Below are 11782 nucleotides of genomic sequence, written 5' to 3'. Positions count from 1 at the left end.
GTACCATAATTGTGTGTATATCAGTCATAATACATTCATTTCATGAACATAATCCCAATTCTGCTCCTCATAAACCTATAACAATATTCTAATAAGATAATAATATCATATCTTACTTAATAGTGAATAATTAATATTAAATAGTAAAAATAAAACCAATTAATATTCACTTTATATTTGGATTGGTCTGTTATGATTAAGATTATAATATATATTAACTTAAGCTGTTCATAAAAATTGAAACACTGCAGTTTATTTTAGTATTAACAACAGTATACACGTAAAACTTATCAAAAACAGGACGCTTGTTTATATGGAGATTATGAAACACATCAGGAAAGGTGAAAAAAGAGAGGAAGACAGCAGGGACAACAGAAAGGAAAGTTTAATTTGTGGATCGCATTTGAAATCATTACATTCATTTACAAGACGTACCACTTAAATTTGGATAGAGAAATAGAAGCAATGACTTTAAATTTATGTTTAGAGATATGGCTTTGGGTTTTAACTGTGATATGTGAAATGTCTCATAAAGCTCTGGGTGGCAGACAGATATTGAAGCGGTTTCATGACAGTTTTAATACTTCAGGAGGTGTGTGTGTGTGTGCACGTTTGTGTGCAGTGCTGCTGTACAGTAAAACTCCAGCTTTTAAATAAAGAGTCCACAGTTTGATGCTGTAGGTGCTGATATAACACAGGCTTGAGTTTAAATATACTTCTCTCAATGATACACAGAGTGGAAGGGTAAATTGACATTTACAGTGGCAGGATTCTTATATTACAGAGTGTTAGTGTTAGTTAAATAAAGACCATAGATTGTTCCCAGTATAACACAGTTGTGCATTTTGGTGTGGTTTATAAAATCCTACACATATTCCTATATCTCTATTCTTTACAGAAATATCCGTTTCTCTTTTTTGTGCCGTTTATTTCAAAGTGTAACTTTTAAGAACATACATAATGCAAGCGTATAACTATAATATAATTACTTAGGCTTCTATAGAGTTCTAATAATAAAAGAGTTCACCGACGTTTCCTTCAGCATTCAGAATTTAAATATTCAATAATGTCATTAAAACTAGATATGAGATATCCTTTTAAAATAGCAAAAAAAAAAGAGAGAGACTGAAAACAATTCAAGATTCAAACCCACAGGACAGTGCTTAAACAGAGAAGTATATAAATTATATATAGACATAAGGTATAAATATGATCAGTTTCTTTTTATGTCAGCTTCATTCATAATTGGTCACAATCTTAATCTAAGTGAATAAATCAGACGTATATCCGTTCACGACACAGTGCTTTTCTGATCTGTTGGTGGAAGTGGTGACTGCAGCGATGGAAGAATCTCACAATAACGATGTCAGCACATGATTCGGAAAGGAAAGATAGAACGAGCAATAAAAGCACGCCGTCTACATTATTCACTACCTGCGTACGTGTGTGTGTGTGTGTGTGGAACCCAATATTAGAATAATTCCTTAATAGATTATTAACCCCCAAACCTTATATATATATATATTTGCATTTAACTTGGTCCCAATATAAAACATTATTATTACATTTCTGAGAAACGATATTGGGAGTCATACGCAGATAGTGGACAAGTAATGTTTTAAAATAACAACAACACCCATAGGTTAGATGTTTTATCAATAACCCATTGATAAGACAAACCGTGATTCTTTCTTGAAGGACAAAACAGTAGAACTTTGTGTGTGTATGTGTTCGTATAGTGAATCTACGCTTATGCAGTCATCCTCATGTTATTGTTATCTTTCTGGCTAAGAAGTGCATGATCTTAACATATTGTATATATAAGATATTCTTTATATATGACACAGTCCACGTGTAATGCCCCTCGAAAACAAAAGCTACCATAATATGGGTGAGCACGCATACAACAATGATTTAATATATTACACCTAGGATGCTCTTGATACCCTCAGTCAATCAAAACCTGACAGTGGTTTAGTTCGGTTAGAAGTTGAGCGTCTCTGACATCATCTTCCACCAATCCATGAGCTCCTCCTTCTCTTCCTCCTTCCTCTCCTCCAGCGACTCCAACTCAAAATCCAACTGAGGGAGAGAGGAAGAATCGACTTTAAAATGGACTTTAAAAATGTCAAAATATCAGCACAAAAAAAACGAATAAATAAAAAGGCATGTTTACAACAGGGTCATGCAACCTTGTGTTTTAAATTGTTGTGGGGCTCAAACCCCCAACCCCAAGACCCTTGAGCTTTGTGAAACTATGCTATACATACTTAATTAATTAATTAATATATGGGCGGCACGGTGGTGCAGCAGGTAGTGTCACACAGCTCCAGGGACCTGGAGGTTGTGGGTTCCATTCCCGCTCTGGGTGACTATCAGTGAGGAGCGTGGTGTGTTCTCCCTGTGTCTGCGTGGGTTTCCTCCGGGTGCTCCGGTTTCCTCCAACAGTCCAAAAACACACGTTGGTAGGTGGATCGGCGACTCAAAAGTGTGTGAGTGAATGTGTGTGTGTGTGTGTCTGTGTTGCCCTGTGAAGGACTGGTGCCCCCTCCAGGGTGTATTCCCACCTTGCACCCTATGATTCCAGGTAGGCTCTGGACCCACTGTGACCATGAACTGGATAAGCGTTTACAGATAATGGATGGATGGATGGACGATATTAATTGCCATTTCTGAATCATAGGATTAAGATAAATCAAACTATGGGTAAATTTAATAAATAATCAAATTGCTTCCTAAACCAAATAAATCAAGTGCAGTGAGGTTAGAGATCTACATTCTTGGAGTAAATGTTTGTGTATGTGTGTATGCATGCATAAGCGGGCCTTGTGTGTGTGTTTACCCGAGTTGCAGCTCCGTTGGGAATGGCCACTTTTTTCATTACAGTGAGATATCCAGAAGCTGATGCAGAAACTTTATAGTTACCAGGAGTCAACAAACGCCAATAATCACCATCCTTAGCTGAGAGAGAGAGAGAGAGAGAGAGAGAGAGAGAGAGAGGGACCATGTTTTTTAAAAACAGATAAATAATACATAGGACAAACTCGCACTTTACAGTGGGGGTGACAGTAAGCAGGTGTTTCAGTGTCACTTTTTTTACAGTGCAAAACAAACCACATTTCTGAGCTTTCATATATAAAGAAAAATATTTTAGGATTAAATCTCTTGAAACACATCATAAAACACAAAGGTGAGCAATTATAACTCGGTAAGTTACTTTCTTTACATGTTAATATTTTAATTATGGTGCAATGAATAAAACCCATTAAAATTCCCCTTTAACAGTGACAATCAACATGGAAACTTTATGATGTAAGAAAATTAATCATAATAAAAACCCTGTAATCAGTATTTAAATGTTTAGCACCAAAAGTGGAGCTTCTATAACATTGTTGATGATGTGCCTGTAATACCTGAAACAAGCCACAAGATGGCGGCCTTTGCAATCACATTTTATTGCTTCATTTATTTAAGTGAGCACAAGTCTTAATTAGGACTGATATAAATAAATGATACAAATCGTTTTTATTGTATAATTTTAATTGCCCGTTGTGTACTAGTGATTTCTTGTGAAGCATACTCATAGTGATGTATGCGTATATCTTCTCCCTTAACAGGAGAAGGGAACAAACCCTGACCATTACCTGAGGTAATATCATGGTCAATGCCCTCCACAGAAATAGAAGCGTTAGAAATGGGATTGCCCTGAAGATCACGGACAAAACCCGCTACTCCATGATGAACCTAGTGGAGGAAAAGACATAAAGTTCACATGTTTACACACAGACAAATATCCTACAACCACACACTACATACAAATGTCCTACAGCCTACAAACCTAACCACAACCAAATACTTGCTATCTAAAACCTTTGCTTTGAACAGGGAACTAGAAACAGCAATCTGAGACACCCTTACACACACCTGCTCTATGTAGTTGATGAGGGAGTTGCGGTTCTGGTCCCAGTACATTTTGAGGGTGTTCTCTGGGGGAAACTTGTCACAGCTCAACTCCAGCGTGATCTCAAAGCAGTTACTGCTCAGGTAGTTAAAGTCCTGCATGCCTGGTAGAGAGAAAAGAATGGAAGCTATTAACTCCAGGCATGGCATACAGTTTTATAGCTGTAGATGTGATACATAGTAGACCGTCCTGATGGCACGAGCAAGTGATTTACGCTGTCAGGGAGGGTTAGATATGTTTATTAGAGAGCTGTGCATGTGATTTGATAGTTGTATATTCATTAATTTATCTTCTGTTACTGCTGTGAATTGTGAATGGACTGAGAGCTGAAAAATGAGCACTACTCTCATATAACATTAAACCCTACAATGTAATAATACAATTTTATTAATAATTATGAAGTCTCTATTATAGGCCTTGGCCACACAATCTTCACATCAGTCAGGCACTAATAAATGTTTGTGTATAATAATGGGCAATACCTCCTGGAACACTGTACCAGGCTCCTCCATTAGTGATACCCTCTTTGAAACTGGAGTCATCGTCATTCTTGCGGCATGGAGGTCGTTTAGGGTCCGACATCACAGGGTTGTAGCTGGAGTATGCCTTAGCCAGGTTCTTAAACACCAGGTCATCGGGGCTTGCACTGTACTCATGAGTTGAGCCTTGAAATTATAATAAAAAATAAAAAAAAAAAGGCTCTGAGCTGCAGACTCAGTGAGATAAAACTGGCTGATAAACCAATTACTATAATTGTGATAATGTGCTTTTAGTCAGCAGGAAAATGTTGACAGTAGTCATTTCTATACTTATTTTTGCTCACTAAACAGAGTAGCCAGGCAATTACAGCCACACAAATAAGTCTACTACAGCAGGGACAGCTAAAAATGTATTTTTTATGTTGAAACAATGGATAGAAAAAGAAAACTATTTTGAAATAAAAAGGAAAATCTTAGAAAAAAAAGACATTCCCACAAAAACGCAACAACACACTAGCTATTCTATATATTTATAATATTCATATATATTATATGTTGTATAGTTGAAGCAGACTGGATGCTGAATGTAAATGTAAAGGGTCAATAAAAGACACATTTTGTTACCACTTTATGACTTTTTAGTGATATTTCAATGATATGGACATATATTTTGATAAAATACATGGCCTTTCCCCCCGTTCTTAATTGTGAATTAACAGAAATACTTCACCTGCCTTAACATCTGCTACTCATTTCAGTTCATCAGTTTAACTATTCGTTCCTTTCTTACCCTTGTTTTCTTTTGTTGTTAAACCCTACCTCAGGTTTTATTGGAGCTTGTAAAGCTGGCTGTTAAACAGGTGCTGTTCTGAGGGCACGGAACTCTAACAGGAACATGAGTACTTAGTTATGTATTTTCCCAAGGGCTTTATTCATGTACTCTTACATCCAAACATTCACTCTAAAAGCTCCTGCTGTGGGTAAAAATATCTGTGTGTACCTCTACACAAGCCATGAAATCACCAGTATATCTGTCTGCACTCTGCTTAATCATGTTGTGAGTAAATGAAATGCGTAAAGTGTTTTAATGTGAGTAACTGTGTGTTCTCACCACTGCGGGTTTCATCATATGGATAGTTGGCCACAACATCTCCTCCATGAAGGTTGGCTGACAACACAAATGGAATGTCCATGATCCAATGAATCACCGCCTTTGTCTCAGGAGCAAGCTGCAATACACAAGATGCAGAGGCTGATATTTCTTAAACATTATATGACACACAAAACACTACCTCTATGGCATTTTTCATTAATTCATTCATTATCTGTAAGCGTTTATCCAATTCAGGGTCGCGGTGGGTGCAAGGTGGGAATACACCCTGGAGGGGGAGCCAGTCCTTCACAGGGCTAAGCTGTTCATCATAGGATATTTGACTTTGGGTAATCTCCCTTTCTCACCTTGGTATTTTCATCTACAGCTTTCTTCATATTCTTTAGCAGGTGGTTGTTAGCCCCTCCTTCTCTTTCATTCATGTAGATGATGCGATCCAGGTCTGGAAAGTTCCTGTTCAGGTCGATGCCCTGAGCGTTGGTGCGGCCCACAAACCAGTCTTTCATCTCACCAGACTGAATATATACACAAACAGACATTCTGTATTTTAGAGTGACCTTTACAAGTACAATTTAATATCAGAGTATTATGATTAACACCACCTTTATTAAATAAATATGTTTCATAAATTGAAATTATATTCAAATTACCTTCATTTATTAACAGGTACATTCGAATATACAGATAAAGGCAAAATTAAAAGCAAAGTTAATTTTAGGGGTCTCAGTAAATTTCTGAACCTGCCACAACACCTTCAGTGTCCCTCGGCATATAGTCTTTGAAATTGTATATGAGGGACGGAGCACAATTCCTCCACATTATTTTCTCAATTGATGATTTTATCACGGTGGAGCACTGTCCAAGCTCAAGATAGACATATGTCATCATAGAATAGCATGGTCAGTCAGAACAAATATTTATTGATTTTTGTGTGTCCCATCTAAAAAAGAGACAAATGGACACAAACCATACCACAAGGTCCCCCAACAGCATAAAAGACCTCTCTTCCTGTAGGAGTCAAGACTTTAAGCCTGTACCTGTAGTTTACAGATGATTTCACATCTCTGTAGATTAGTGTCTAACAGCTGAACACTCAAAAGGGCATTTGCCTTTGTAATGTTAGCAATCTTATTATGTTCTTACTGTTTTTGCTAACACAACCTGATCCCATCCTGCATTGTTTCTCTAACGCAAGGATCACAGCCATTCAATGTGTGCTTTCCACAAGTGCTAATTCTGTTTCTTGTGTACTGATGTCTATGACAGATATCATTATAGCCACTGCTCTTAAGGAAACACAAGCCACACTTTGACAAAACTCCTGCCCCAGTAATGAACTCTGTTTCAAATTACTAATTACTAATATTATTTATGTACATTGAGGTAGGCCATGCCTGTTCATCATTTTCATCCATACTACAAAGCACCTTAGAAAATGATCTGCTTAAAATGTTCCATTCAGTTAATTTCTCTAGAGGAATCAGAAGTCATTTTCCCACACATTTATTCAGGTTTTTCCTTGATCACTTGTATATTTAATTTGATATAAAGATTCAGCCAATGGGTATTCTAACATTACAGGTTCTAAAAGCCACAGTCTATTCTCTACTGGTTATCACCTGTGAGGCGGCTTTCTCAAAGCCATCAGGGTTCATGGAGGGCATGATGTGGATGCGTGTAGAGTGGATCAGATTGATGATGGTGTCATTGCCCTGCTGGTACTCGTTACACAGATATTGGGCCAGGTAGATCAGCAGCTCCCTGCCCACTGCTTCATTCCCATGCATGTTTCCAATGTATTTAAACTCCGGCTCCCCTACAACACAAAAAGCAAAAAGAGTTTATAATAATAATGATGATACAGCAATCAGCACAGGTTCTTTCCCTAATGAAAGCGGTGGGGCGTCCTCATAACACCTCCAATCACATATTACAATTACAAAAAGAACCTAACATTGAACATGAGAAGCTCCAGAGGTCCTTGATCCATGAGTACTCTGTTCTTCATCCTGACCTTTTTTAAATTTCATAAACTGGTGGTAATAAAAAAACAAAACCACAATGGCCCTTTTTTGTTGATCTGCACAACTGTGTTTTTTAGAGAAACTACAGTTGTTTTTGTTACTGTCTGAACATTGGCTTGAGGTTAAGGTCATTCAACAGACCTCCCACACTCACCTGTATCATCATCCTCTTCCTTTAAAGCTGTCTCACAAAATCTATTTTGACGACTGAGACAACACATTTTGCACACAAACGCTTTTGGAAAATTAAAAATGCATTTTTGTTTCATTCAGTGTAAAATTGTCTAAATGTGTTTTGCTGCTGTAAAGAACAGATTGAGTTTTCTGAATATTTATCATAATTAACGAGCATTTGACAGGTAGAATACAGTACATCTACCGTGACCCTGAACTGGATAAGCACTTACAGATAATGGATGAATGAATGAATGAATGAATGAATAAATACACTACATCAATGAAATGGAACAAAAATGCTTAGTTTCAACAGTAACAGCATACAAATCACACCTGGAATTGCTTTGATTTAGCAAAAAAGCCTTTAGATTTTCTCCTGTGTTTTCATGATGATAGCAACAATTTTTTAATGGTTTGGTAAAAACACGGAAATGCTTTCATTTCAGTAGAGGACTCAGAACACTGGCCCCAAAACGGATGGAAGATTGGTTCAATAATTCTGTTCATTAGATGATGAAAGATCCACCTCTAAATATCATGCATCGTATTTGATATGTTTGGCTTTATCGAGGAGTCATTTCCATTAACTTCAGCAGAAACTGAAAGTTGGATTTGACTCCAGAGAATCCAGAATCATGTGTCAATATTTGAAAGTCACAAAGTATAACCATAGTAAATGTACACAGATTTATGGAGGGAAAAAAATGAACTAGAATCAAGTCATGACATTAAACATGTCAACTTAATCAGAGTGGGTCATTGAACAATATATAATGTTGTACATTGAAAACCTAAGTATAGGTGGGTATAGTCCCAAATGTAAAGTAATGTGACCTACACTAACAGGTGAAATAAAAACATTTAATTTCATTTAGTTTTCAATAAACAGTAGTTTGTAACCGAATTGGAGGCGTTATGAGGACGGATTTCAAAACTGAACACAAAGACTTAGAACATCACAAGTAATATCACATTCAGTGAGAAAGTGTGAAGAAAGGCGATGTGAGGAAATCACACAAGGGGGTGTAAAGCTGCAGGTGACAGCTTTCAAGTTTTACTGAGCTACACTGAGCTAAAGATCACCTTAGTCATGATAATTATGTTTCATTTTCCTTATTAAGCTCAATCAAACTTCATACATTTAGAATATATAAGGTTTTTAGGCCACGATTTTACATTCATTTTAGCTTTAACTCCTTGTCACATTACAGTTAGCAACAATATGGTTTAGACAAAAAAGGTGGGTTTTTGGCATACGATTCGAAACAGAGATATTGGCTGTTCACTTCATGTACATGAGTATGTCAAGTCCCAAATTTTGGTCATTTTTTATCATTCATAAAGAATCATGGTTAATGATTAAATTCAGATTATGATGGCTGATTAAAAAATGTCTTAAAACAAAATTAGCATCCCAATTAAAACAAATAAATAAACAGATTTATATTAATCATAAACACATCCCTCCCAAGGAGCTACTGTAAAGTAAAATGCATTTTCTTTGTAGCATCAGGATTTGCATGACAATGCATCAAGCAGAAAAGTGTAGAAACATAGAATGAATAAAAAATATAAAAATAAATATATCTGGTATTAATTTACTTGTACCTGATGTTCTTCTCATTATCATTTGAAAGCTAAGGACACTCTCTCCCACACACACAATTACTAACTGACTTTGAGAAGCTGATTATCTTTTAAGTCTGACACAGGGACAAGTCTGAACAACAGTGTGAAGTCATCTGGGACTAACACAAAGCTAGCATCTCTGCAATCTTCTTCTTCCCAAAAAAAAAAAAAAAAAAAATCAATAAATAATAAAAAAAACATTAACCCATTAATATTTGGTCACCATTGGAACAGTGAGGAGTTATTTTGCCAGGTCACAAAAGAGGTTTTTATAGTGTTTACCTCTATATTTAAATATTGGTAGATCATTTAAATTCGGTTTAATAAACAAAATTTGTTTTTTTCAGATATTACTGATACTGTGAGGCACATTCTGAAAAATGTGCTATAAACACAATTTCTAATGAATGGGTTATTGCCAGTCTTTTGTTTTCAAATATCAAATATGGGCAGAAACCATCTACAACAGGCAACAATGTGTCTTTTGCACAGAGGGATGGATGGCGACTGCTGTAACCTCTGCAGTGGTCAATGCTACTTTCGTCCAGAGAACATTTTGGACAGTGCTGGGAGATATGAGCGCAAATCAATATCACAATAAATTGTACATTTTACAATGATTACGGTTAATGAACAATTATTTTGTTTTTGTATTTTTGACCCTCATAGTTCAGTGATGAGGTTTGTGCTGTAAATCTGCTCCAGTATTAAATATGGAATATTTTTTTCTCTAATGTCGCTGGGAGCTTGTTCCTCTCTTGTTTTTTGAGCACTGTTTAAATTTGGTGTGTGATTGTTGCTTTGGTCGCTGAAACTGTTTTTTCTCAGCGTTTACATTCAACTTTTTGTTCAGTGTCGTACTAATTAAAGTCAAAACACACCACGTCCAAACCACAGATGCCATGTTTTCTTTTGGTACGAGCTGCTTGAGTTGCTTGGTCGGGCTCAGCGTTTAGGTTGCTTCCATGTGGCAGATAGGAGCAGGATCATGTGACTACAGCTTGGTAGCGTGGTTTTAAAGGGACAATACATAAACACACAAAATAAAAATAATCTTTATAGACACGATTATGTCGGTTAGAAGTTCTGAATGTCGATTTCGATTAATTTTCGATTAACTGCCCAGCCCTAATTAATTACCCTAGGACATGAGAGATAAGTCAGGATTGTGACAGAACACCTGCCATTTGTTTGTTTATTATGCCATGAAAAATGGAGCTGCTTGCATAATAGTATGGGGACTTTTTTTTTTCACAGAAGGCGTATTCTGTTTATACATGTATTAAATGTGTTCAAGACACAGCACTGACCACCTCCACATATTGTTTGTTCAATCCAAACACAATGCATCATGGTGGGGGGTGTTATACCTCACTCTAATCCCACCATATCTGTGAAACAACATTTTTACTGACATACAGAGATGCTCCTCAGAGTAGAAGGAATCAGTTTATAATTTCACAAGGGGAAACTAATAATACACATAAATTCACTTTAGGCAGAAACCATATTCTGAATTTAGATTTTTCCCTGGAAGCAATATGCTGTATGTTACTCTCCTGCCACATGATATAATACTCATTTGTTTGCGATACAATCACCTTACAATAGGTTTATCAGAACATAACCCCATCGTAAAATCAAGGACAATTTATACTTAAAATTTGAGAAGAGAAAAAAAGGTCAAAACAAGTACAATGACTTTCAATCAAAGAAACAAAGTAACTTGAATCCATACTGTACATATGAACATTCATTTGCATATCTGGAGTCTACCAATCCACAAACTGAAAAAAAAACACCCATTCAGTTGTCTTAGTATTTCAGATATATTTCATTAACTTTGAGAAAAATGTGTAGAGTACGTCCAAATTAAAGTTCAAAAGTCAAGTGTGACCAGTCATAAAGCAGCACACAAAGAGTGCTCAAATTCGAATGTACTCAAGTAAAAATTTATTTTAAAGTATTAAAGTACATGTAACTTATTATTTAACTGTGGTCACTACCCTCTCTGCTCAGCATGCTCTGAAGAAAGCATGCATGGAATGTTTACATAATCTCCACATTAATTTAAAATACATTACCACAATTTTTTTTTATTTCTGTTCACTTTTGTCAGTAACAGGATTCATGCAGTGTATCAAATTCATGTGAAAACAACACTTGGTAGATTTGACATCAATCAAGTAACTGTAAAATAATTTCAATGCTAGACACTTACATGGTTTTGAATGTTTACTGATAACACTGTGAAAATGTGGTGTATCATATTGCATTACTGTGTTCAGAAGATTCCAGATTGTTCTGGATCATCTGACCCAGTTTCACTTTACTGGCTAACAGCATGGACTAACTATCTCAACACACACACACACACGCACAAACAAACACCATCTGTCGC

At 36.2% G+C, this 11782-nt stretch overlaps 1 protein-coding gene across 1 annotated transcript in view; it reads right to left on the bottom strand.

Annotated features, from left to right (window-relative positions):
- Positions 1-372: 372 nt before the first annotated feature.
- Positions 373-11782, bottom strand: part of cpe (carboxypeptidase E) — a 29284-nt gene continuing 17874 nt past the window's right edge. The window contains exons 2-9 of the mRNA XM_066659200.1: positions 7171-7367; positions 5899-6066; positions 5552-5669; positions 4444-4626; positions 3925-4064; positions 3645-3744; positions 2843-2961; positions 373-2082 (exon numbers count right to left, since the gene is read on the bottom strand). Coding sequence (XP_066515297.1) covers positions 1984-2082; positions 2843-2961; positions 3645-3744; positions 3925-4064; positions 4444-4626; positions 5552-5669; positions 5899-6066; positions 7171-7367 — 1124 coding nt within the window. The 3' untranslated portion in view covers positions 373-1983. The remainder of the gene's footprint in view (positions 2083-2842; positions 2962-3644; positions 3745-3924; positions 4065-4443; positions 4627-5551; positions 5670-5898; positions 6067-7170; positions 7368-11782) is intronic.

Source organism: Hoplias malabaricus, chromosome 2 (assembly GCF_029633855.1).
Source record: "Hoplias malabaricus isolate fHopMal1 chromosome 2, fHopMal1.hap1, whole genome shotgun sequence".
Lineage (NCBI taxonomy): Eukaryota > Metazoa > Chordata > Actinopteri > Characiformes > Erythrinidae > Hoplias > Hoplias malabaricus.
The sequence above is the reverse complement of the archived record's forward strand: the minus strand, read 5'-3'. Positions and strand labels throughout refer to the sequence as shown.